The sequence below is a fragment of the Pteronotus mesoamericanus genome, unplaced genomic scaffold (assembly GCF_021234165.1).
Source record: "Pteronotus mesoamericanus isolate MK-2021 breed Mesoamerican mustached bat unplaced genomic scaffold, CSHL_Meso_final scaffold_533, whole genome shotgun sequence".
Lineage (NCBI taxonomy): Eukaryota > Metazoa > Chordata > Mammalia > Chiroptera > Mormoopidae > Pteronotus > Pteronotus mesoamericanus.
The window spans coordinates 599,526-627,161 of NW_026555320.1; the positions used below are offsets into that span (position 1 = coordinate 599,526).

General features: G+C 55.0%; 1 protein-coding gene across 1 annotated transcript in view; it reads left to right on the forward strand.

The window, feature by feature from the left end:
• Window positions 1–249: 249 nt before the first annotated feature.
• The window catches only part of GASK1A (golgi associated kinase 1A), a 33,082-nt gene continuing 5,695 nt past the window's right edge, over window positions 250–27,636 (forward strand). The window contains exons 1-2 of the mRNA XM_054594501.1: window positions 250–446; window positions 22,960–24,210. Of these exons, the coding sequence (XP_054450476.1) occupies window positions 444–446; window positions 22,960–24,210 (1,254 nt within the window). The 5' untranslated portion in view covers window positions 250–443. The remainder of the gene's footprint in view (window positions 447–22,959; window positions 24,211–27,636) is intronic.

Sequence of the window (27,636 nt, forward strand, 5' to 3'; positions counted from 1 at the left end):
ACCTGGGCCCCTGCCGCAGGCAGCTGCGGCTGCCCGAGCCCAGGGCAGGGCTTTTATTGTGAAAGGAGCTCCCCCCTTCCGTGCTTTCGGGGAAGTGGGGAGGCTGGGCCAGGAGGAGCGGCAGGGACTTTGCAAACTCTGCAACCGTCCCTAGCTGATCCCGATGGCTTGAGGCTGCGCAGGGCTCCCGCAGACCCACAGATCCCGTGTGCATTGGCCCAGGCCTCCTCTAACACCTCCACCCACGGAACAGCCCGCGCGCATCGCATGCCCGGGAGTTGTCGTGGGGCCACTTGGCTGTCGGGAAGCTGCGGACCTTTGATCTGAGAAGCCCACGTCCAGGGGAGCCTGGAGAGCCACCCTGCCGGGGCGCCCGGGTGCGGCAGGATGAGCTGGTTAGCGGACTGAGCACCGAGGAGCGGGTCGGCCGCATCGCGGGGGACATGGTAGGAACTGCTGGAGGGGAAGTGCTGTGGAAGGGTAGGGTGGGCACCCAGACAGGTGGTCACAGGCAGCGCGCACCCGCTCTGGGCGCCCGGAGCCCCCAGACCTCTGGGGCTAGAATTGTTCCCCGAAGTTTCCATGGGAGCGGTGGCGGCTTTCATTTCTGCACGGAGAACAGGGCGGGCAGCTGTGTTGTTTCCCTCGGGGGAGGATTGTAATTCGGGGCTTTCACCGCCGACCCGCACTCCCTGGCTGAACCCCTCTCCGCTCCGCACAAACTTCATCCAACCCGCAGCGCAGGAGAGAAGCGGATTCTGGGAGGCGTTCAAGGCTGCCTTTGATGGGTGAGGCACCTATGAAGTCACTTTATTCCACTGGAAAATGCATGCGAACTTTATATTATCTTTACATTATCTTCTATAACATAGCCACGTTTGAATAGTAAGAAGTAATGACCTACACTTATTACAGTAGAATCACATTGGCGCTGGCAAGGTCCCACCGCCTGTTCTTAGGGCCCCACCTCCCTCCCCCTCCAAAGGGCAGGTGTGGGAGCGCCGGTCAGCCCGGAATGGCGCTCACAGCGCTGGGGACCTTGTGAAAGTAGCTCCTGCACCGACTGAGTTCACAGACGCCAGCAAGCAGGAAAGGTAGACACTCGGAGGACGTGACCCAGACAGGCAGCCAAGGCAGAGAGGCAGGGCGTCGGGAATTCTGGGGAGGAACTTCAGTTTCCTCCTCGGTAATAAACTGAGAGCTTGGACCAGATGTCCATGGAGGCTCCACTTAGCCCCCAAAATAGATGATGCGTGAATAATGCCGAAGCTGGTCCCCAGCCCTGGCGGTGACCTCTTCTGAGCACGGACAACTTAGAGGGTGTGAGGAAGAAGGGCTTCTCAGCCCTGGTTCTGACTGCTCCCCAGACCAACTCTGGGGCAGGGGCCCAGACCACGGGTTTTTTTTAAGGTTCCCCAGGGTATCGCACGGTGTAGCCAGGACTGGGACCCACCGGCCTCGGGGGGCTGAGGGGGCAGGGGTGGCTTGGGCGGAAAGCCCACTTCCCCAGGGTCCCTGCCTCTGTAGAGCGGCCACTCCTCGGTCTCAGGTCCTAAAATGGAAGGTTTTGGTGAAATCCGTCTGGGAAATGATACATGCAACATGCACCTCTTGGGGAGTCCTTCCATAGAGAAACCTCTTTAAACTCATTAACACTGAGATGGGAACTTTGCCAGCTTGCTTGAACATGGAAGCCTTTATCCAGTAATTCCTTACCCCTGCTGCGGTATGGATCCAGGGTACATAAGAAGGGAAAGTCTGAGTTAGAAATATAAAGCTAAACGTCTGGAATCCTTATATGTCTTTATGCAAAAGCAGACCCTGAGCCGCGCGACCTGAGGGCACCTCTGATCCTCCTGGAGGGGGTGTGGACCTCTGCCAGGTGTGGGTGTAGATTTCTAAGCTAAGATTGCGCCCTCACTGCTCTTCCTTACAGGGACGGTGGGAGGCTTGGTGTGTGCCAAAGACTCTGAGCTGCGATGAAAAATATTGATAGAAGTTAAGACTATTACTGCCAATTTCTTTTTTTAAGTTTTCTTCCTGACTCTTGAGAGGTAAAAATAATTGACAGCCATCCAGCCAACTTCTGTCTTCAGGTAACCATGGTTACTATTGCGCTGCATCCCCTGCTCTTTGAGGAGTATCATAAAGCGTTGAAATCATACCGAACATGCAGATTTACAGCCTGATTTGTTTTGTTCACCTTTTATCAAAGCGTGTTTCCGTGGCTACATCTCTCCAAAGAATCTGCATGACCCCATTTTTAATGCTCAGGACCAGGATTTTGATCATCATCTCCCTGCTCGTGGACCTTCCACGTTGGGGCTGTTTTTAGTGGCATGTGGCCAGCCCCTCATGGTCCCTGGACACGGCCGTCTGAGAGCCTGGCTGAGTGCGGATCAGGCAAGTGCCGGAAACAAAGTGCTGCAGCCTCTTCATCAAAGATTTTACTGCTGCTGGCCAGCCCCCCTTGAGGGCGCAGAAAGTGGGAGGCACCTGTCTTCACTCAGTGCCGTGACCACGCCCTCAGGCAGGCACCAGGAGGTGTGTGGACCCAGGGGAGCCCACGCCTGGGTCCGCGCCCCTCCACGGAACCAAGAGCTGAAATCCCTGGCACTTAGCTGGGAGGGGGGTCTCCAGCTGAAGGAGCTGAGGGAGCCCTCTGGCTGACCTAGAACCTCGCCTCCTGGTTCTTTCGCTCCTCCCACCGCCAGCACACGATCCGTCACAGACACGGTGGCCTCTGCACAGGCTTGAGGCATTTGGTGCAGCTTGGAGTGGTGGCGAGGAGGCACGGGGTTTCCTTACCCCTGCCAGGTTATGAATCAGAGCGGGGTGTGAGTCAGGCTGGGCCGCTCATGGCTCCGAGTGCTCTAACCCTCAGGCTCCTTAGCTGTGCAATGGGGTGTTAAGAATGGGTTGTTACAAGGAGCAAATGGAATCACAGGCAAAAACACTCGGAGCCCCAAAGGTGCTGTAACAACAGAGCCCCCCAAAACAGGTTTACTTTTTGTCAGGACCTGAAGCAAACAGTGGGGAAGTCACCGTGCGTCTCCTTTAATACCAGTCCAGGAGGTGCTTCTGGGAGTCTTCTCAAAGTGTGGCTCCAGTGGAGGCAGTTTCTATTCTAGAATAGTTTTCTTGCTCCTTTAAATCCCTCTCTTCACCAGGCAGGAAATACCCAGTCTGCGGAGATGTTTGCCCAGTGTTTGTTCCCGGGGCCTCCTCGCGGGGCACTGGGCGCTGGGCGCTGGGCGGGCAGGCAGCCCCCACTCAGCCACAGCCCCCGAGGTCTAATCGCCCTGGGCAGGTCTGGGTGACTCCCCGGGGAAGGGAAACCAGTTTGGGAATCAGAACTGGGAATCCAGGCTTCCCGCCGAGCCTGCCCGCAGGAACCTGACACCCTCCGGGAACATGGCTCCCACCTGCAGCTCCTGCTGCACACCTGAGCCAGGTGAGCAGGGGGCTGGCGGTGAGCACAGGATTTTAAACAACCCGCTGGCCCCAGCCACACCACGCAGGAGTTGGTCCAAGAACAGTGGGTTGGAAGTGGGGGTGGCGGGTGGGTTGGCCTCCCTTGACTGTTTCGGGGACCAGCAGGAGACATGGGCTTCAGGTGGGCTTCAGGGATGCTGACAACCCCCCATAAGAGGCCGGGAGGTCCGGCCCTTTCTCTGCATCCAAGGCTCCAGCATAGAAACAGCCCGCATCGGGTTTCCCTGAGGCCCCGGTGCCATGAGCCACCTGAGCTGCCTTTGCTTGGACGGTTTTTTGATGTGACTGCCAAAGTATTTCCATCTGGGGCGTCTGGGGCACAATCCCTGTATTGTCTGGATGTGTCTGCACTGGCCTGTGTCTAACGGCCTGACTGAGGGTGCAGCAGCGGTTTGCGGGGGACCCCTAGGCTGCCCTTCTCTGTGTGGACCCCTGTGCCCCCAACCCCTCCAACACAGACACATAATCCTGGAAGTGGCCGGGGGTCTGGCCATATTCCCGAGGGCCTGGCCCGATGGATCCAGAGCTGGGAGGTGCTTTAAGGTAGCAGCTGGTGAACTCAGGGGTGAGGGAGGAGAGCACGAGAGGGAGGGAGGAAACCGGGGGTCTCGTGCTGGTCTCCAGGCCTTGGCTGGTTCCAATGAGCATGTGTCTCCTTTGGCAAGGCCTGAGTCAGTGGCTTTGCGATTCTTGAGTGGCACATCTGGAAGGCCGCGAGAGGGGAATTCAGTCTGTGCCAGACTGTGTGTTAGGGCCCCCTTTCTCTTCCGGCTGCCTGGGCATTCGTTTGTTCGTTCATTCATCCATTCAGAAGGTGCCAGGGCAGCGGGCACAATGATGAATAACACACACCCTACTCCCAGGAATGTGCAGTCTAGTGATGCTGCTTGTGTGTGCCTGCGTGTGCACTTGTGTGCGTGCACCTGTGTGGGTGTGTCTGTGGGGCAGAGCAGGTAGTAGGTTCCGGGGAGAGGGAAGCACAAACAACTGTTTCTTTTTTCTTTAATTATTTTTAAAGATTTATTTATTTATTTTTAGAGAGCAGGGAGGGAGAAAGAGGAAGAGAAACATCCCTGTGTGGTTACCTCTCGCACGCCCCCTACTGGGGACCTGGCCCGCAACCCAGGCATGTGCCCTGACTGGGAATCAAACCTGCGACCCTTTGGTTCGCAAACCAACGCTCAATCTACCAAGCCACACCAGCCAGGGTGAAATGTTTTTATGAGCTAAATGCTCCAATGAGGATGCAGAGAAGGGGGATCCTCATTTGGATACCCCCAGCCTAAGGAGCGAGGGGGCACAGGAGGCTGCAGGAAGGGACAGAGAGTGTTGAAGGATAGCCTGGATTTTGGCAAGTGAAGAGAAGAGAAGCAAAGCTGTGACATACCAACCAGAATAACTAAAAAGCAACACACCCTGACAGTATCAAGAGCTGCCTAGGACGCAGAGCAGCTGGACGCTCCGTGGAAACGCACAGCGATATGGCCACACTGGAAAGCAGTGTGTTGGTTTCTTCTAAAGTTAAGCATGCACTTACCATACACCCAGGAACCCTATGTGTTTACCCATGAAGAATGACAACTTATGTCTATACAAGAACCTGGATCTGGCTGTTTATTGTAGTTTTATTTGTGACTTCCCCAAACGGGCAAACACCCAAATGTTCCTCAGCTGTAGACAGGACAAGCGCATCGTGAACCGTGCAAGCCACAGGCTCAGCCATAATGAGAAAAGGTACTGATACGGGCAAGAGCGTGGACAAATCCCAAAGGCATTGGGCTAAGGGGAAGAACTCCATCTCAAGGGTTACACCTTGTGGGATTCCATTTATAGGGCATTCCGTAGGGATGGCGGACAGGTGATAGCTGCCAGGGGTGAGGGGCTGTACAAGGGAGCTTTCTGGGGCGATGCAACTGTTACATGCTAATTGTGGTGGTGGCCACATGAATCTACACATGTGTTAAAACCCCTAGAACGGTACATTAAAAATTTTACTTTTCCTGTATGTAAATTAAAATAATATAACAAGAAAAGGAGGGAAAGGCAGCCTGGCAGAAGGAACAGCATGTGCGAAGCCCTGGAGGCAAAAGTGAGCTGTTGAAAATGGAGAGAGTTGAGGGGAACCTCCTAAAAATGGAGGGCCTGACTCGGGAGTGAGTGGTCTCCAGACCCAGCCAGGAATCTGTGTTGTTATCTGAGACAGAGGGGGCGAGGGAAGGGCTTTGAACTTGGAGAGCTGGGATTGTGTTTGCGTTTTAGAGAGCAGTTTGAGGGTAGGGTGCGGGGAGGGGAGGGGAGTGCAGGGGGCGTGTGTGGGGAATGGTCTCGATCCCTGGGGACAGGATGGAGGAACAGTCAGGCAGGACAACTTCCAGCCCTTGGTGGCGTCAGACGGGGAGCCAGAGGACAAGTCAAGAGTGACTTCAGTTTCTTGATCAGGCATCTGGGTATACAGGCCTCTCCTTGTGTACCCGCCTCCCTCCTCTCGTCTCATCTTCACTTTTATTTATCTTATGTATCCTTCAGTCACACTTAGAAGCAGTTGTGATATAGAAGTCACTTATTTAAAAATGGTATCATTTGAACTCTATCAAACGATAATTATGTTATATTCTTAAGAGCAATGCTAAAGTTTTGACATTTGCCCTGTAATCCTCTGAATTGGTCTTGCCTTGATAATTGTGAAGATAGGGTAGACAGAGTTGAGATGCTAAACGACTGCAGCATTATTTAGGCTGCCTTGCCACCTTGCCTTCAGTCCTCCAGCCCTCTGCCAGCCAGCGCGGCCACCCAGGGTCCCATCGTCCTGGCCACAGGCCCCACGGACCGCTCCTGCTGGGGGCTGGGCAGGGCTGCAGCTGCTGCATCTCACGGAGCCCAGCTTCCCCAGCTGCCGTGGGCTTGGGTTTCTGCTAAGTGGCAGCGGGAAGGGACTGTGTCACATACTATTTACTTGTGGGCAGTTTTTGTTTGGCTTTCAAGGGTGTTTGCTTGCAATGAACCAACAGCCTCTTCAGAACCATCTGGAGACTTCAAACCTTCCTGTCTTGGCTTGGGCAGCAGGTCCGTGGTTCCACATTTAAGAGCCAAGTCAGGTAGGGATTTGTCCAGAAATGCCATCTACCAAAAAGCTGGACAAAGACAGCAAAGGGGATAGGGCTAGACGAAAGGAAGAGAGAGAAAAAAAGTGATCCCTCAGAGCCAGAGCCGTGCAGATGGGACAAGGGGAGAAGGAGGCGGAGACAGAAAAGGACCAGCTGTGGAGGCCCTCCCACCGGGGCACCCACGCCGGGGCAGGCAGGAGCGTGAGCGCGCCCCTGGGGCCTGGGGCTGTGCTGGGCTGGGGTTCTGCCGGGGCCTCAGCAGGGTGCCACCCTCCAGCAGCTCAGTGGCTTTTCCTCCGGCCCAGCCGGCGAGGACTGACTGCCACTGCTGGTGGGCACTTCCCCCTGTCCAGGTCAGCCCTGTGCTCCTGCTGCGGGCGGGCAGGGGCGGGCGGGCGCGGGCGGCACTATCAGCAGGACCTCGCCTCTGTCCAGGCTGCTGTTGCACCAGTGCTGCGAGGTGACTTCCAGTGCACCCTGCACAGGAGAATTCTCAAGATAATCCTATCAAGGATTTTTAAAGCGGCTTTAGTATTTCCAAATGGTTGGGGATGTGTTTTAGTGGTAGGGAAGACCCAAGTACAGTCAAACCTGTAACATTGAAGGGTCACAATTTCAAAAAGTGCAGGATCCACAAAGCCGTTCATCCTTTTTGCCAAAGGAGATGGATGAAGCCCAGCCCCGGGTAATCCGATGACCACCAGAGCAGCAGCTGAGGGTGGGCCATGGTACCCCGCTCCGAAGCAGGGGCATTTGGTGGGGGGAAGGGCCAGAGCCAGACTCCAGCTGTCCCCAGAGTGTATGGGGTTTGGGGTCGCACTGTCTGGGACGCCTGCGTCCAGTGGAGGTGGAGGCTGCAGCCGGTTGGAGGTCTGGAGACTGGGGTGGCCAGCGAATGGGCCGTATGGACGTCCATCCCTGCGCTGGGAGGCGGGTGGGTGGGACACACAGGCCTCTTTCTCCGGTACTGAGTGGCTCTGTTGTCTGTCCACACAGAGGCTCAGTGTGCACCTCCTGGGGGACCTGGACCCTGGCTCAGAAACTGACTGTCGGCAGTGGGTGGCCTCCCAGACAGCTCGAGCGCTCCCTCCTGGGGGCCCACACCCCGGCCACGGTCTGCAGATCCTGGTCTGGGCCAGTTCACTGTGTTCTCTCTACCTGCCCCGCCCCCGCCACTGAGTACCCCCAACTGCCCCCGCTTCTCCCAGCACCCTAGAGACCCTGTCGCAACTACGAAGGTGCTGTTGTGTTTCTTTCTTTCGGAATGTTTTCTCTAGTTAAAATCCCTTTGGGCAGGGGTGCGGGTGGCTGATTGGGGGATGATGCCCCTTGTCCGGTCACTTTGCTGGCGGTCAGGAGGGGTTGCTGGCCCCTCGTTCACACTCACTCGTGCCCCTGGCAGGGGCCCAGGACGGCTGAGCTCAAACCGTGACTGTCACAGCCCCATTCTCGGTGCAGCTTCACAGCGCGAGCAGTTCAGGGGGCGAGTGGTAATCAGAACTGAATTCAGACCCGGCTTAGCACCTTGGACAAGTCAGCAAACTTTTTACCTCTCAGCCTCCGTTTCCCCGTGAAGACAGCACTGCCCCTTTGTGGGCTGGTGTGTTCGGTGCTCTGATGAGCATAAAGTACTTGTACAATAGCCATCGGCACATAGTGACAGCGCTCAAGTAATGGGAACCGTGATTACGTTGTCCGGGGACAACAGGCGGGGCTGGAGGTGTGGCAAGGCCTGGGCTTCTAGGACAGTTAGTAGGATCCTGCAGGGGAGCTTCAGGGGGAGTGTGAGTCGGGGCGTAGCCCTGGACCCTAACTCCCGTGAGAAGGGGTTCTGGGTTCGGGGGTATGTGCTATGAATGGCCTGCCTTTATGTCCGCCTGTGGACCCTTCCGTGTAACGGTGAGCCAGAGAAAGCTGGAATCAAATGGTGGACCTACAAGTGTACCTAGTTCAAGGTTCTTTTTTGAGAAAAAAAATTAATTCATTTTCCAGTCGCAGTTGACATGCACTGTGATCGTAGCTCCCGTTGTACAACACAGTGATTAGACGTTTGCCTACCTTATGAAATGGTCACCCCAGTAAGGCATGTACTGAGGGTTTCTTGACCTTAAGATGCAGAGGAGCCCTAAACCTGGTTGAAGAGAAGTTCCACCTTTGTGTTCACTAATCTCTGGCCGAAATGCAGCGTTTCCTCAACAATGCCTGTAGGCGTTAGCCACCAGGGGTTAGCAGGGCCTGCGACGGTCACCAAGAGGAACTGGATATTTTCCATCATGCACATCGAAACAGATACTTTGAAATACCATCTTTACTCTTCACTATTTTGCAAGTGCGTTTGTTATTAGATGTCAGGGCATCTTGTTACTTAATGTGCTCATTAAGAAGCACATGCATTATTATATCACAGATTTTGCTTTTAGACACTTTTGATAACAGCGTTTTGATATCATTGGTTGTCTTTGTAACCCTATGTCTTTTATTTTATCCATTAAAAATAAAAGCACCCTGAGAAGGAGCCGCGGCTTCACCAGGCAGCCAGAGCAGCCTCTGGCACTAGAAAGATTCGGGACCCCTGCGTCTGTGTATTCATCCGTGGGATCTGATCTTGGGGGCATGCCAAGAGACCCCTGCCCCTTTGCCTAAATGGATCTTGCCTCAGCCTCTACTCCGGGATCATTTAAAAAAAAAAAAAACTTCAACAAATTTCTAGTGTGTGCTAGACACTGTGCTGTGTGTTGGAAGATAATTTTCCCCAATACTAATAGCAACAGATGTTTGTGTTGGGCTTTGTAGCTTTCTTATCCATTATCTCATTGAATCCTTAATCCTTCCCATGTTAAGGACGATGCTGTTAGGCCCACTTTAGAGATCAATACACAAGGCAATTCAGAGTTCTGGGAGGCAGAGTGATGGCCCGGTCACACGGTTCATAAACGTGAAGGACTTCCAGGTGGGCCCCGCAACCACAAGGGGCATACTCTGTCCCCTCAGTCCACCTCAACACCCTCACCCTTGGATGTAGCCCTTTCATTTCGATAACTAGTCTTTGGAAATTTCTGTTAAAAGTAAATATCCTTGGAAATGCGTTGCTTGTCCGAAGCGCGAGCGCCTGGGTCCCAGGAGTGTCTTGTTTAGGCCTCGCAGCGGGAAAGGCATGCGGCTGGATTGGGAAGATCGGGGTTAGGGGATCCCTGGAGAGAGAGTCTCCTTGGGGCCCAGGGGGCACGGGCAGTGGGGTGTGCTGCAGCCGGGGGTGGGGGGCCAGGAAGGCCAGAGTTCTGGGGGAAGCCCCACCAGCCACCGTGAGCTGTGAAGCCCAGCTTGACTCTCTTTTTGCGTTTTGCTCGGGGAGCCTCCCACACACAGGCTGAGCCCCAGACACCTCGCGGCACTTCTCTGAGCCGCTGCGGGCGCCCCCGTTCCTGGAAGCCCCTGAGAAGAGTCTGCGCCAAGAGGGCACGTGATGGATAAGCAGACGTTTTCTTTGCATCCCGACACCAGAGACCTGCTTCTCTTCTCTGACTCTGAGAGGGTCCCTGGGACACTGCGGGGTGCCCCCGCTGTCTCGTCTTCAGCTGTGGCTTCCCGTCCGTTGGACGTGGAACGCCCCGCAGTGCCCGTGCAGTGAAGATGCGGAGAGCCGCTGAACAAGTGGTGTCCCTGGTGGGTAGCCTCCCACGTTTTATACTTAAATCTCTTCAGAGCCGCCCACCATGACCTTCCGAGATGATGGAAATGTTCTCTGCGCTGTCCACCACGGTAGTTGCTACTCATAGGGGGCTGGGGAGTGCTTGAAACGGGGCTGGTGCAACCAGGAGCGGGAGGTTTCACTTTTGAGTCATTTACGTGTAAGTAGTCCCACGTGGCTCTCGCACAGGCCAGCGCCGCTCTGGACGGAGGAGCGTGAGGGACGTGCGGGTGGAGCCCAGGCCAGGCTCGCGCCCATGAAGAGAGCTGGGTGCGTGGAGGAAGTCCGTCTGTGTTCCATTTTCTCAAGTTTTACTGAGTTGTGGTCAAAGAAGGGTTTATCTCCTGCGAAAAACAGTGAGCAAGTGAGATCCCAGAGGCCAGCTCGCCTCCCGGCCTCACCTGAAGCCGTCCACACAACCTGCTGTGACTGGGTGGATGTAAAGCAAAGACGGAGGTGACTCCTTCTGCTTCTCTCTTTTTTTTTAAGATTTTATTTTTTTATCTTCAGAGAGAGGTGAAGGAGAAAGAGAGGGAGAGAAACATCAATATGAGGGAGAAATATCAGTTGGCTGCCTCTCGCACGCCCCCAACCAGGGACCTGGCCCACAGCCCTGACCAGGAATCAAACCAGTGATGTTCTGGTTCACAGGCTGGCGCTCAACCCACTGAGCCACACCAGCCAAGGCTGAGGTTCCTTTTTCTCTAAACGCCTTTAATCTGCTCAGCCTCCCTGTGGTCACGAGTTTGGTCAGAAAAGGGAAGAAGTGTGTCTGGAAGATACAGACCTGCCCCCTCCCACTCTTGTCTGGGGCTGTGTCCTGGCCTCTGAGGGGCCGGAGAGCAGAAATCTCTGGAAGGCTGGACAGCCCAGAGAGAATGTGCTTCATTCTTCTCAGCCGTCCCCCCTCCCTCTCGACCCCAGCCTGAGAGCAAAACGTATGGCTGTTAATCTGAAGGCAGCCAGAGAGAATTTCCAACGAAGGACAGGGTCTCCGAAATTCCGGCTCTCTGCGGGGTCCCCACACGGGTGCTCCGGTGAGCGGGAACAAAATGGGAATTCCGTGTGGGGCCGGGAGCGGGCTCTCGTGGCCGACAGGGCTGCCTCAGCGTGTCGTCAGCGTGGAGCCCAACAGCCCGGACATGGAGGCAGAGATAAAGGACGCGGCGGTGAACTCCTCTCGTCTGCGGGGGAGAGGGTTCGCGGCCCACCTGCGGGGCTTGTGTTCTCCCCACGGGGACCAAGGGCCCCTGACCCCTGGGCATTGTCAGAAAGTGATCACCATAGTGACAATGGTAACAATGGGGATGTGGAGGGAACCCGGCTCTCCGCCAGGCTCTGTTCTGAACGCTGGGCCTACAGCAGCTCATAAAACTCTCTCGGGGCTTAGTGGAGTGATTTCATTTTCATGAGTGACAAGTCACATTCTTTTCCCACCAGAATGTCACCTTCATGAGGGGAGTGACCATTGTCTGCATTGTGCTTGACATGTCTCTTCCGTAAGGAGCAGCATGTGGCTCAGGACCATCTGCTCAATGAGCTAATGAATGGACGGATGCTCCTCGTAGGGCGATGTTATTCTAATCACCATGGTTCAGACGAAGACACTGAGGCCCCAGGTCACACAGCAAGGACACAGTGGAGCTGAAATCTACTTCCAGACAGTCTGGCTCTGAGCTCCACGTTAATGGCCTGGTGATGGTAGGAAAGCCTGGTGAGCTGCCACCTCCTCTGGGTTCAAAAATGAAACTTGGCAGCCAGCTTAGGAGCTGGAGAAAGGTCGAGGAGAGTCCAAGGGGCTTGTCTTTCAGTTGGGGACCCGGTGGGGCCCTCTGGGACCATTCGAATGTGAGGTGCTCCGTCCCTTGCGGAGCCTACGCCTGTGGGCCTTGCACCATCCCCATGGAGCCTGAGGACTCGTGGCCTCCCTGGAGAATGTGCGCCAACCCCAAGAGGCTGTTTGTCTGCCTGATGACACGTAGGTTACTCTGTCCCTGGAGCAGAGACTGGGCAGCTGGCTGCGCCAGGGACTTGCGCAGAGGCACACATTCCACCCTCCCTCCGTGAGCTGAGCAGTGAGTCAGAGCCGGGCCGGGACGCGGCTGGAATGCTGCTGCCTTTGCGGCCGGGCCAGGTGCCCGGGGTGGGAGGCCCCACGCGCCAGGGTTCCTCGCCTGGTGCACGTGGTGCAGAAGTTTTTCTTCCTGCCCCGTCTCCGCCCTCTGTGACCCACACCTTGGGTGACACCTGCAGCTCCCTTGAGCAGAGTCACAAGGAGGTAGTTTTGTGTGTGGCTGTGTCCGGGGATTGGCAAAGGAGTCTGGGATCCAACGGCCAGGCCGAGGGTGGGCAGGCCCGCAGCAGGTCCTGTTGGTCCCACTGCTGGCCTCTGCCCCCTGCCCTGCAGGGCTGCCTCTTGGCCTGACCATCCTGCTTTCCAAGTGGCAGGTATTGTGTGCAGGCTGCTGTTCTCTTGAGAGAGTGGGGGAGGGCGGGATCAATAGACAGACCTGGGATTCACACACGGGGGAGGATCGTCAGATCAGAAAACGACACATTCTTTTCCAAAAATGTACCCGGGGCTCTCACCCAGGGCAGCTCTCAGCCTCGGCTGTGCAGACTCTTCTCTCAGCTGCCCGTCACATGAGTCCATGCAGAGAGGAGCCTCCTCCACCCCGCCCCCTCCTCCCAGCTGATGCCTAGGCATCCACTGTGGGTCTGGAATAATTGCAAGCATTTGACCGTTATCCCATCTGATTCACATAACCACCCTATAAGGTCGTGTCTTAGGTTGGCTGCCCCCAGAAGCATACCTTCCGACAAGGATTGCAGCACAGGTAGTTGATTTGGAAGCTGTCACCAGCAGAGAGTGGCTTGGGGGTGGGGGGGTGGGAGGGAAGCCCGTCTGGAAGGCAACGTGCCTGTTGCTGCATTTCCAGGCCACACCCCTCCCTGCCAGCATGTCCTCTTCGGGACCCGCCTGGTGCACACGGGTGCCTCTCCCCAGCCAGCACCCTCCACCCCCAGCAGACCCCAGGGTGTCAAACAGAGGACACTTCCTTGGTCTAACTCTGTCACGTTCCCTCTAACACTTCTGGGTAGCTGAGGTTGTCAGGAATGTGAAAGAAAAAGCACATTCTGCTTTGTAAATACTTTCCTTCTTACATGTGTTGTTTCAGAGCGCCTCGCCCACGCAGTTAACTGTCAGATCGGCCGACAAGCCGCTGAGGTTATGGGCAATTTAGTTTTCATGGTATGTGGGGGCAGGATGCAGCATGGGAGACACTGAAGACTAATTTCTCCTACTTGTCAGTTCTGCCTCTTAAAGTCTTGCCTTGGACCCATTTCCCAAACGATAATGTACATTTTCTGGAAGACAGGGGAACCCTCATTCTTTGGGACCCCGCGGCTCCACCGCACACTGGGGAGGCGCCGTGGAGATGCCTGTCACAAGAGCGCTCTCTCCTCGGCTCTCTGTCCCCTTTCCTCCTCTGCCACCACCGCCTCCCCATCCAGCAGTCACTCCATTCCAGGCGCCTCGGCAGCAGGTCCGCGCCTTGGCAGAACTCTACCCAGGGCCCTGAGCTAGTCCAGAAAGCCGGCCTGGGGGCAAATGCTGGACCAGTTCCGCTTCATGACCCAGAGAAGCCCGGGTGTCGCCCTTCCAGCTCCTCTCTGTGATGGAACCTGGGGACCCACAGTCCAGGGTCAGGGACCATTCCTTCTAACACTGGATGCAATGCCGTCCCACAGCACGTGGTCCCATCCAGCCTGGATCGGGTTTGGCCCAGCCAGGCCAGGGCAGGAGGCCAGGACAGAGGGGAAGGAGCCAGGGTTATGAAATATTGGTCTGTCTCCGTGCGGCTCGCTCAGCCCTTACCAAGAATGCGGACAGGGAGGCGCGCCTGCTCATTTATTCAAGGACACGAAGCTGAGACAGAAACGTGGATGGGCTGACTTCATCCCTTTCGAAAGGGGAGAACTGAGATGCAAGGTAGGGCCGCCGCTACTTCCAGGAACACCTCCTGTGTGTAGCCAGGGGCCTCAGTGAGACAGTTGAGGCAGAGGGGAAGGTAAGGGCACCGGTCGTGAGAGCCCTGGCACTGGGGACTCTGGGACACCAATACTTTTTCTATTTATGTGGCCAGCGAGAGACAGCCAAACTTGCTTTGGAGGCAGAATGTCTGAGGCCCGCTGGATCCTTGGCTGGCTGCTCTTCCCTGAGGGCTCCTGGGAGCCGGCCTGCTGCCTCCGGCCCCCTCTCCTCCCCATGAAGTTGCGTGTCTTCTCAAGGCTTCCTCTGCGCAGCCCCCTGACTCTTCCGGTGGTCACACGCGCCCTCCTTTCCTCTCCGGATTCTAATTAGGACTAGAAACTACACAACATAGAAACTGCATTGATGAGAAATCTGGGCTTGACCATCACTAGTCTCCTTCCAAAGGAGGAGGGAGCTAGGGTAGGTTGGGGTTCAAATCTCTTGTCCCACAACCCTGTGTTAGGTGGTGCGGGGCATCCGACCTTTTGGCATCTCTGGGCCACTTTGGAAGAAGAAGAGCTGTCTTGGGCCACACATTAAATACATTACGACATGTAATCACCAAAAACATCTCATAATGTTTTAAGTAAATGTACAATTTTGTGTTGGGCCGCACATGGGCCACGGGCCGCAGGTTGGACGCCCCTGGTAGTGCCTCGCCTCAGCGGGGACCCCAGACAGTCCACCAGGTTACGGTCTGAAAAAACCAGAGCTTCTGGTTACATTTACTTCACCTAATCCTTTCATGATTTTTATTTCTTGTTCATGTTTTATAATGAATATATTCACAGAGCACTACCTGCTTATGATTCATAAGTACTAGGAAAAATAATTTGTAAAAGTTTGTACCAACAAAGGCACGTCACCAGCAGGCTTTGAGACCTCTGGTTCAAAGAAAGTGGTTTTACCCCCTAGCGTGACTTGACCCGAACACTGTGTCAGTTTTGAGTATGTGCACTTCACCCGTTCGTTCATTCATTCACTCCCACATTTATTGAGGATCTGCTAGGCAGCTGCTTTGGATTCTGAATCGGTTGTTCTGCCCGCCTCGCCACTGGAAGAAGTTTTGGTGGGCTGCCGGCGCTGGGGATGGAGCGGCGCGTCACGGAGGCCTCTTTCCTTGGGTCTGGCAGGGTGGCCCTTAGTGCTTAGCATGTCTTCACTGAGGAGAGCTGTTTGGGTCAGGCTGTGGGGAAAACATGCGACAATTTCACGAGAGAGCTGTTCAGGTGGCCACGAAGAGGGGCAGTGACGCAGAGCGAAGGCTCCTTCCTTCCCGCGTAGCAGGGAGACTCGGGAGATCTCGCATGCGCTCTTTACCCACAGTTCCCTCAGGTGTTTGGGTTCACCTGTCCCAGGTCTCATTAATTAGTTAAGACACAAAACGTAAACCAGCTAAAGGGAGATTATCACACGAGCACCCACACCTGGCCACCCTCTTCTTGAGAGAAGATGCCTCATTGGATAACTAACCACAGCTTCCCTGGGTTGCTCTTTCCTCGCTTATGAAACAGGAGAGAGCGTCTCAAAGTGTTCTCAGTTCTGATCGTTGCTCAGTGCCTACCCCCATGGATGATGAAGATTTGGGTCTTTTCCCACCTCCACCAGCAACACGCACGCACGCGTGCACACACACTGTTCTCATCATTCACCTTCCCAATATAATTAGATGATAATTTTGGTTCGATCGCTGTTTACATAATTATAACTAAGTTGCCACAAGCTTAATGACTTAAAACAGCACGAACTTATTCTCGGGGAGCTCTTGCTTCCGGAAGCCTTGAGTCTTCCAGAGCTGGACTCCAGGGTGCTTGCGCTCAGCGCCTCCTCAGGCCCCCTCAGCCCCAGGCCTCTGCCGGCAGCAGCTCCGTGTTCTAGCCCCAGATAGAAATGCACCTCATTGCATTCTACATTCCAAGTAAAATGCAGCCCAGGGGGCCAAGAGTTAAAATGTCCATTTCTATTACTGTGTTTGAAAAATCATTTCTATTTTGGCTGAGCCTTTGCCAAAGCAATTTCTTGAATTGCTTTTCTTATTTCCACGAGGGGGTGGAGCATGCATTTGGATCAGATTCCGGCCATCTCCAAATGTAACATTCTTCTCCTTACTGTTTTCATAGCTGGTATTTCCTGGGGCTCTTCTCCCTGTTCCTAGTCTCCCCCTGACTGAGAGCCATCATTCTCTGAGATGTCACTGGGTCTTCCTCTCTCTCTGCCGCCCCAGCGATTGCCATTTGTTCGACAGGGAGTTCCCCGCCATGTCCCTAGGTCACTGCGTCCCTGAAGTGAGGTTGGAGAAATGAAGCAGCAGACCCCGGCCCGGGCAGACAGCCAGGGACTCGTTTGTTTGGGGGGCATGAGATTCGAACCTGAGCTCTGGAGGACTGGCCGTGACCCCCTGCCCTGGGCCGCCGGCCCCCTCTGTGCCATAAACCTCCAAGTGCCTTTGCCTGTCAAAATGCTTTTCCTCCGATGTGCCAGGGAGAGCATTCACGTGGGGCAGTTAAGGAAGGGTGAGGAGAAGATGGAAAGAGATTTTGATTTTCAAGGACTTTTTCTGTCCTTAAGAACCCACTGTGTGGACTGCTACTTACAAGCCGGGCCTGTCTTCTTGACGTGGCACCCACTTTTGCTGCAAGCCAAGACTCTGAAGCCCAGGAAGGTATTGAGAGAGGCAGCAGAATCCGAGGATCCTTTCCCACGCTCAGCCCCTCCCTCAACTCCCCTCAGTCTCCAAGGTTCTCAGATCTTCCCTGTCATTCTGTGAGGCAGTGCCGGGCTCTGGGGAGAATTCACACCGTGCCTGCCGTGGACTTGCTATGTGACCTTGAGCAAGGCACGTCTCGAAATCTTAATTTCTATAGCTGTTCAATCACCATCTTGGTACATGCCTTGCCGGGTGTCAAGAGTGCTTGGTCTGTGGTATATGCTGGGTAAATGGCTATTGTTAATAGGATCTGCTGTATTCACCTCTCTGGCCAGATCTATCTGTTTTCCTGGCCAGAGTCTTGAGAATGCTGGAGCTGAAAGGGACTTGGGCACCATCGGGTTCCGGAAGGAGCAACAGGTGTAGAAAGCCTCCTGGTTTTGAGATCAAGCCCAAGACCTATCGGAGGATAACAGATCATTGGAAACCTGCTTCTGATGTTACCTCTCAAGGTGCTCAGAGTTCAGTGGGTCAAATGGTGGCATTTTCTCATTGATAGTCTTCTACTTAATAAGGCAGGACTGGAGACACAACCAAGTTATTTTCATTTGGGGAGAAAATTAACTGTAGCCCGAAAACATGCTTCTTTTCCCTCGACCTGTGCAAACAGGCGGCCACCTACCCTGACCTCTTTGAAGCGTCATTTTTCAGATGACCTGCTTGGTCCCAAACAGGTGACCCTCCTGTAGGGCCCACCCCGAGGCCCAGTGCAGTGTTTCTGAATCACGGCTGAAGCAGCCCCTTCCCAGGGTGGCACAGCAATTAGGTCGCCAGCTCTGCAGCCAGACGGCCTGGGTTCCTGTCCTAGCGGTGCCCCTGCCAGCTCTGGGGGCTTCAGGTCACCCCGATTCTCTATGCCTTGTTTTTCTTGCCTGTAAAGTGGGATAATAAATATTAATACATACCTCATAAGACTGGCATGCAGCGTAAATGAGTTAACAGAGCAAAATTTGGTCAATAGATGCCAACAGCCCCAGGCACATAGTGAACACTGTATAAATGTTAATTATCATTCTTTGGGGTTTTTTTTCTCCCTTTTTTCTTTTTTCCTGGAAAGTGGCCAGGCCTGAAATTACAGGGACAAAAGTCCTCTCTTGTCTTGAAGTTGCTGATGTGGAAGGGAAATCACAGCTCTCCAGCGATGCTGAGTGAAGCAGCCTGGCCGGGTGGCGGCTGAGGGGACAGGCAGCCGGGGGTCCTGCCCACCGTGGAGCGAAAGCCCCACGCCCCCCGGGCCGGGCAGATCTGACTCGCAGAGGGGCGCTGGGTGCCTGGAGAGCCGGACGGGCTGTGCCTGCCGCCTTGGCCCGTCGAGGCCCGGGTCCGCCCCGCCCCAGCCCGGGGCCTGCCTCTGCGTTCAGCCCAGGGAGGCAGGGCCTGACCGGGTCTAGTCTGCAGCGTCGCTCGCAGGCCTGACCTGTGGCTTTAATCCAGTGCTCTGACAACATGCCCATGTATTCCCTGTCACCTCGGCTGTGGCTATGAAAATTGTTTAACTAATTTTTAAAAAACGGAACAAAAACTCCCAATTCCAAAACCTGTGTCGTCTCACTGAACGTCTGAACGGAGACGATCAGTGATCAGCCAGTGGAGACGTTTAGAAGAGGGCAGAGGTCAGGGAGCAACGCAGAAGGGGCTGTCACTCCTTAGCGGCACGCGCACAGCCCCCCACCACCGCCCTCACCATCCTCCTCACCATCCTCCTCACCTTCCTCCTCACCATCCTCCTCACCATCGCCACATGGCTCCCCTGGGCCCCTTCTCCCACCGAGAAAACTCCTACCAAGTAGCACTTTGCAAGGGCTTTGCAATTTTGCCTGTTTTGATGGGGCAGGAACATGTGGTTTCCGTCTCCTCTCCCCCTTCACGGTTATCCGCCCTCCATGGCAGGTTCGTGGAGGACCAGGTTTGGTCATCTTTTTTTTTTTTTTAACATTGGGAGTTGAGGAAAAACGGCGTTTCCCCTGTCCCCGATGTCAGTTCCTCTGCCGCAGCCGGGGTTTAGAGCAGTGCATTCTGGAAAGTGGTCCGGGGAAGGGGCAGCTGGTGCCCCAAAGCGGGAGGTCCCGTCCCGGCTGGACTTCTCCCGGAGGAGAGGGGCTTCCCTTTCCCTGCGACCCTTCAGAAGCAAGAGGAAGCCTCCCGCTGGCGGCTGCAATACGAACTGCAGTCGGGTCCTTCCCGCCAGGAGCCCTCGTTTCTCAGGCTGCTCCTGGGCAAAAGCTGCCCGCCTGTGTTGGAATTTTTTTTTAAAGTCCTTCTCAAAAGACCTCTCTGGTTTCCTCTCCCCATGCCATCCGCCCATCTTAGGGGGACGCTGGTTCATGGATATATTTGTGACCAGTTATCAGATTGCGTCATCGTCATCACAGCCTGAGCCCCACCTGAAGTGACAGTACTTGTACCCTTATTAGTCAAGGGAAGGATGCTACGCTTTATCGCTAACCTGCCTTATCGTTGTTGTATTTTTTCAGGTGAGCAATATTATAACTTGATACCGGTATACACTACACGGTGTTCACAACTGTAAATCCCATTACCATCCATCACCACAGAATTAAACTCCTTGTGGCGCTCTGACCAAGGGCCCACTGTGAGCCCAACAAGAATCACCAAGGGATCTGCATCAGCTGGGTTTTGCTGTGATGACGCTGAATCACAAACAACCCTGACACCTCAGTGGCTTATGACAACATATGCTTTTATCTTGGTTACGAGGCTGGGGGCTGAGTCCCGGTCTGCCCCAGGTGCCCCACCGGGGACACGCTGCTCTCATGGCAGAGCACGGATTTGCCAGGAGGCCAGTCACACCGCACAAGCACATTTAAAGCCTCTGTTGGACGTGGCGTATGTTACGTCCACTCACATTCCATCGGCAAAAGCAAGTCACATTGCCAAGTCAAGGACCACAGTGGGGGTGTGCTCCATCCTCAGTGAAATGTGGCAAGGGGAGAAGGGAGAGCAGTGAAGGGTAATTCCGTCCTTCCCTTCCCTTCACATTTCCCTGCCACTGCCCTTCCCTTCATGTTTAAGAGCTGCCTTCTACCCAGCATGGAGGCCACAACAAGGAGTTTGGCAGTGGCTCCCGTCCCCAGCCCAGCACAGCAACCCCACCCCCCAATGCCCCACCCCCCATCCTGGCTTCTCTGTGGACCTGGCTCTTTACCACTCTCCTGGCTCCTCCCCTTCCCTCCGTTGTTAGGGAACCAAAACCCAACTCAGTCTTTTCCCTTGACCCCTCCACCTATCCCCCCCGCCCCCACGCTTCCTCTCCTCTCCGCCCTGCTTGCCTTTAAGCCCAGCGAGTCCTTCCCCTGCCACCCTGGGTATCTTTGGGCAGAGCCTCGGCAGGACGGGACGTTTCTCACGGCCAAGGTGGCCTCCTCCGGGTGGACACTTGCGGTGTAATGATGAAAGAGTTTCTCTCTCTGAACGCCGTGAGTCACGCTCTCAAATATCTCTACTTTTCAACTCTGACGTTCCAATGGGCCCAAACCCGGGAACGGGCGTGGGTTATTTTTCAGATCCCAGGAAGGCAGAGGGGGTTCAGAAAGTGAAGGCAGAAAAATCCTGCTCCCACCACTCATTCCAACGTCCCAAACCACGCAGTGGGCCCTTAACCCGTTTTAGCGCATGTCTTTCCCGCGCCAGTCCTTTGAGGGAGGAATGGCCTCATTCTCCCCCAATTCTGCAACTGAGGAAATGGGGCAGAGAGGTGTGTATCTGGCCATCGTAATACAGCTCAGCAGTGCAGGAGCTGGTCTAGAACTCGCCTGTGTCTTCCCCAAAGAGCTGTCTTCTCTGAGGAATTAAGGGGGAGTCGTGGTAGATGGGTGGGAGGTGGGGATTTGAGGAGGGAGGAGAAAAGGAGCCATCACAGAGCCAGACAGCGAAGGTCCCTGTTCCTCTTTCCCTTCCACCACAGCCATCGCGGGGCAGAAAAGGCCATGTGGGCATTTTCAATGGGGGGAGTGGGGAGGCGGGGCGGGGGTCAGCTGGGGCCTGGGCAGCGGCGGGGCCCCCTGGGTTCCACCCACAAGCTTTCTAGTATGTGGGGCGTCACCCCTTTCTCCCTTCTCTAATGTATTCTTCCTCATTCAGCTGAATAGTTCTCTTCAGAGGATTTCTTTTTTTTCAGTTTGATCAAAGCTGCTTTTCTTCTCCCCGAGCTTTACTTGGGTGGCCCTGTGGGGACATCTGCGCGGGGCGTCCTGCACACGTCTCTCGGCATGACCGCACGCTCGCCAGCCTCCCCAGGTTGTCTGACGCCAAGGCAGGCTGAGAGCGGGATCAAAACATTCTTTCTGTCTTCTCGAGGCCTTTTAAAAAGATGATTTATTTTTCCCCAGTGGAATCCAAATGTTTGAGAATACAGATGATGAATCCAACTTGAAAATATATTTTTCTTTTTAGAAGGAAAAAAAAAGAAAGCCCCAAACAGAGCCTTTGTTCGTGGCCATTTCTCCTTCTAGTTTTAATTGAAAATACGGGCTTCTTGCCCACTGTGTGAGCCTGGACAAACCTTAGCACTCTGGACTTTTTGGTTTTCTCCTCTGTCCAATAGGAATGGTAGGATTCCCATTTCTGTATGTTTTTGTGAGGATTAAAGGATATACTAACTGATATGCAATGAGAAGTTAATATCGATGAGAAGGAGAGGGACCGAACACTTCATCTTTTGGGGTCTCCTCTATAGAAATCCTCATTATTTCCCCCAGAACTGCACGCCTGGATATTCAGCACAGCGTTATTCGCTATAATAAAAACTGGAAATGATCTGAATGGCCTTCCCAGCAAGGAATGGGGAAAGGAATTCTGGCATGTTCCCCAGGGAATGATGTGCAGCCCTTAAGTAACTCTACATCGACAAAGACAGATACGGAAAAAGGCTCTGGGCATGTTGTCATGTCAACCAAAGCAAGCGGTGGGATAGTCACCTCCTTCATGCTAAAAATAATCGCCCTGTGTAGTGGACTGAAAAACTGGTATAGCCGCTACGGCAACAGTACGGAGGTTTCCCAATCCATTACAGATAGAACTACCATATGTTGTAAGTTGAATAAGTTATAGGATGAATAAGTTCTGACTCCAAAGCCCGGGGGCTCAGACAGCTGTTGGCAGCCCTGTTCCCGCCTTTCCCGCCGGCTCCCCAGCTGCTTCCTTCTGGGGGCTCCACGGGGCCCAAGCATCAGAATCCCAGGTTTCTGGGCCCCTGCTTCTGACTGAGTAGTTCTGGGGTGGGGCCTGTGAACATGCCTTTCTGACAAGTAAGTTTCCAAGTGATGCTGTTGGTCCTGGGGCAACATGTTGAAAATAAATCACTGCCCCAGGGTGCGTCTTTGCCAGTAGCACCTGTGGAGTTGGTGGCCGGGCAGCCAACTTCCTTTTGAGCAAGAGGGGCCGGCAAAGTGGCGCACTCCTCCCACGGGCAAGGCCGTGGTCGTGAGACCTTGAGCCTCCCCTGCCTGCAAGGGAGGCTGGGCAGAATCACCTGCAGCTGAGCAGCCGTGTGCCCCGGTAAAGGGACCAGTGTGTTTGTGGGAGACAACGAGAGGCCTGCAGAGTGGCCGGGGGCCTCATAGGGAGCTCAATCGAGAGAGGCCCAGCGCTCAGCGGTGGCGACAGATGTGGAAGAGACTCTTACGGTGCTTGATGATCAGTGTCATAGGGTGGTTTACTCAAGGGGAAGCCCCAGTCTGCCTGCAGGTCTCAGGGGATCCCCGGATGCAAGCAAGCTATGCGGTGAGGCAGGAGGGCTGGTCGAGTGCCCCGCCTCTCTTGGAGGCAGCTGGGTATCCCTGCCTGGGCTCTGCTCTTTCCCCTCTGCAGGCACCCAGGGTGGGCCTTCCTGCACCGTCCCCGCTGTTTTGTGGGTTGGGACAGACGATATCCTGGGTCTCAAATTTTCTTTTTCTACCCCGTCCCCCAGGCATCTTGGCTCAGGAGAAAGCTGCGTGGCAAGAGGCGGCTGGGGATGGCACTCTGCCTCCTGATGACTCTGTCTGTGATGGCTGTCCCCTGCTTCCCCACACAGCCTCAGGCTGCCATGGAGCCGCAGTGGGTAACCGGTGGCCCTGCCGCCCACAGCCCGCAGGCTCTGGGCTCCCGCTGGAGGCCGCGAACAAGAAAGCTGCGCTTCTGGAGAGACTGGGCCCTGCCCAGGAGTTCCATTGTGTGTGCCGAGGAGCAAAGCCACAGAGGGGGACCGGACAGAAGCAGGTCCCCAGGAGGGGAAGGCAGGCGTATAGGGCGGGGCAAGAGGGACGTTGCTTTGGCGCCTGCAGGAGATTGGAGACTCAGGACTCAGCATCTCGTGCTTCTGAAGGAGGGTGAGGTTAAGGGTCCAGAAGTCAGAGACCTGCGACCCCTTTGGAAGGATGGTCCCATCCAGGAGAGGCAGAGTGAGACAGACACCCTGACCAGCCCCATCGTTGGGCCCCGGGCAGCAACTGCTGGACCAACTCTCCGGCCCCATCCAGCCCAAAACAGGGATCTGCCAGGAGCTGGGAACAGAGCCTTGCCTGGTGCGCTGAAAGCAGGGGGACCCACCCCAGCCACAGGGACTCACTGGTGGCCTGGCTCTGTCAGGGAGCTGCAAGGATCTACCTGGTGTGCCGCTGAGACCTCTGGGCTGGTGACCAGCCTGGGGACCGGGGGGCAGGTGCCCCCATGGCTCACGGAGCACGACAGGCAGGCCCTCCAGCTGTTGGCCCAGGGGCAGGTGGCGGGCAAGGCCAGGGTCCCCGGCCATGGGCAGGTGCTGCAGGTCAGCTTCTCCTCTGAGGGCGCCCTTCAGGACGCGTCTCCCAGGCTTGGCGGACTCTGCTCCCAGGGGCTCTGTGGCCTGATCAAGAGACCTGGGGACCTGTCTGAGGTCCTGTCCTTCCACGTGGACCGCGTGCTGGGGCTGCGCCGGAGCCTACCTGCTGTGGCCCGGCGCTTCCACAGCCCCCTGCTGCCCTATCGCTACACGGATGGTGGCGCGAGGCCTGTCATCTGGTGGGCCCCCGATGTGCAGCACCTGGGCGACCCAGACAATGACCAGAACTCTCTGGCCTTGGGCTGGTTGCAGTACCAGGCCCTGCTGGCGCGGGGCTGCGGCGGGCCAGGCCGGGCGCCGTGCCTGGGCATCCGCTACGCCGAGTGGGCGCGCCTGGCTCTCTTCGACTTCCTGCTCCAGGTATGGGGGCTGGGCCGGGCGGGGCTGGGGAGCAGCAGGAGGGGGGACTCTCCGCCAAGGCCTTGTGTTTGGACCACCAAACACCTGGTTTGGTCGTTTTTCAGCCTCTGTGTTTGCTTATCCAGTCACCGTGTGCTAGAATTCGTATCAGGTCACGAGAGCGGATGGTTAAAATTTTCAGGAATTTTGCGGCCTGGTTGTGAAACACAGGTATTTTAAAAATTAAATTAAATAAACTAAAAATATAATAATGGCATTATCAACGAAGGTAATAAACATTCAGAACCTATTGCTTCCTCATTCTTTTACTAATTTTCTTATTACCTGTGCTGTTGAGGTGGTTAGCGTATGTCTAGTAAATGCTACGTAACGGGTGGCTCCATGCCTCCCGCCAGCTCCACACGCGGTCTCGTGGGCCTCTTGGAACTGGCCTGGGTGGGGCTACTGACCCCATGAAACCCAGCTCAGGCTACGTATCAGGACTCCCCCTCCCTCTGCGGAGTTAAACATTCATCAGCACCTACTATCTGTAATGTTATATCCTTGACTCAGCAAGGACTCAAGATGGTTGTGTAATTTAAAAATGAGATAGAGAGAGAAGAGGGAGAAAGAGAGAGGTGATCTTGGCCCAGTCTGGGCACTGAAGAGTGAGAAGGAAGCCACAGGGCAGCTGAGGTCCCTGCTATACCGGGAGGTGACCTGGAGTTTCTGGGCACCCTGGGGAAGCGGCTGGAGTTTCTGGGACCCCCAGTCAGGGCAGAGGGGTAAGTGGGGGACTGCAGGCATCAGCTGTTTACGGACTGGCCTGGGGTGGCTCTATGGCGTGTATTCCATGAGTGTCTCAGTGTTCCCTGCCAGGACTGGGCCCAGGCACCCAAAGTGATGATCGCTGGCCCTCCCTGTGTCACGTCCCCTGCCTGTATTTTGGGATTAGCTCACAGGTAAACCACTTTCACTTGAATCCTCTTCTCCAGGTCTGTCTCTGTGGGAGCCGGATCTGGTGGTAACACTGACCTTGTGTGGTTTCTGTACACGAGATCCTTCGTGCGATGTACCTAAGACAGTGCCTGGTAAATGCCACATGCTCAATAATAAGCAGGCGCTGTCCTCAACACTTGACATGGATTAACTCATCCAGTCTTCATAGCAAACATATGAGTGAGATACTACCTTTGTCTCTATTGTAAAGTTGAGAAACTGAGGCTGGGAGAGGTGCAGTTACTTGCCCCAAGGTCATGGCTGCTGGAGCAGAGATGCAGCCTGGACGGTCTGACTCCTGAGCTCGTCCTCTCCATCAGAGTCACCAGTCACCTGGCCAAGACCGAGGGCAGGAAAAGGGGACCTTTGCAGGGACGCTCAGGGGCCTTGAGATCGGAGGCACCTCCTTGCGAAGCCCCGGTCCAGCTGCACAGCGGCCTTCTGCTCTGCACAGTGGCTCCCTGTCTGTCTCCTGGGGTTGTGGTGTGGGACCCACCCCCAGCTGCCAAGGCCTGCCGCAGGGACGGAAGTCTCAGCAGCCAAAGCACACACAGGTTGGGTGTGCGGTCAGACGCGACTTAGTTGGCCTTGTGCCACATTTTCCCTGGTCTGCTGCAGAATGGTCAAGTCAAACACTCCTGTCTGGCCAGCGCTGCCTTCCTAGAAACCACTAGCAAGCAGGGAGAGGTGGGGCTGTGGGTTTCCCAGCACAGGAACTGGAGGTACCTTCTGACCAGGAGCTGGATACAAACTCCGCATACAGCTTACTCTGGTGGGCTTGCTACTTTGTTTTGTTTGATCCATCACAAACTCCTATCTTCCTATGTGTGTGAATCACGACATACCACTTTCCTGGACACAAACTACACAAGCACTGCACACATGCACATTCTTTATACCCCCACACATCCTATGCTTTGCAAATCCTACATGGCACTCTGTATTAGTTAGTGATTTTGGAGATGATGCTGTGTAACAAACCTCTCCAAAACTCAACAGCTTAAAACATCAGCTCCTCATTTCTTGCTCCAGGGTCTGTGGGTCAGTTGGGGTCATTTGAACTTGGCTCCCAGCTGGGGGCGAGCTCAGGACAGCTCTTCACCTCTCATTCTGGAGCCCCAGCTGCAGGAGCAGTACCACCTGGGCAAACCTCTCATGGGGAATAGGAGAAGCCCAAGAGCCCATTCAAACTGCAGGGGCACACTGAAGGCCTTGCTGATGTTCGCTAATATTCCTTTGGCCAAAGCAAGTCAACGGCCAAGCCCATCATCAGGGAAGAGAAACAAGCACAGTCTGCGCGGTGTAGAAGGGGGAGAGGAGAAAGTATTTGTTGGACAACAATCAAGTTAATCACACACACTTCAAACAGACACATTGCACACTTATATGCGAACCTTGTAAGCCTGCATGTGCTATAGCCACACACCTACGCACATACTCCCAATGGCGCCCAGACACTGCTACGGGCAACTGAGGGTCAGTCCTACAGATATCTCTGGGTGGGTATATAGGACGTGCCTCGGAGCTGTCCCACCTGGGGACCAAAGGAGCCTGCTGTTGACCCACCGACTCCCAACGTCACTGGCTGAGACAGCTCCTAAGGGCATGGACCTTGTGGCACTTGTAGCCTGGCCTGCGCGCCAGCCAGCCAGACCTGTTCCAGCTCCCAGCAAGGGGCGAAGACCGAGAGCCAAGGCACTTTGTGTAGGAATTGTGAGTGCCAAGGGGATATGGGTGGGATACCAACAGCACCTCCTGCTTATAATGGTGTGAGGTCAAAAACAAGTTTCAGCAAGCCAGAGTTCCCAGGTTTCGGGAGGCTGGCTTCTTCCGGGTGAGACTGGCCTATTTCCTTCCCAAGGAGTCCATTTCAGTCACTTGGGATCTTGTATGTGTTACTTATTTTGAGTCTGAATCTACAGCTGCTTCATGGGTACCTCCTCTGGCTTGGTTTACCTGGAACATCAGGTGTTTTATCCATTAGAGAGGAGACCAGATTTATGACTGCTCTGACCTCTTGGGCCTCCAACCAGAGAGACGTGAACTATGATAGCAGCTACCATTTATGAAGTGTGACGTCTGGTGCAAACAGCACACATGAACTCATTTAAGTCCCAAAACAGACCCAAGAGAGGGGGGCTGTGCTTCTCCCTATCTCACAGGTGGTGCAGCCAAGGACAGCAGAGCGAGCACCTGCCTGGACAAGGATGTTGGGAGGGTGGCACTGAGCAACTTCTCGTATGTTTAAAAGCGGGACCCAGATTAGGCTGAGGTGTGATAGGCAGAATTCTAAGATGGTCCCCAAGATTCCCTTCATCCCAGTACTAACCCTTCTCGTGAGTGTGGGCAAGACCTGTGAACCTGGTAGACTATTGCTCTAATGATTAGGTCACTAATTATTAACTCTGAGCTGATTAAAAGAGAGGTCATCCTGGGTAAGCTGAACCT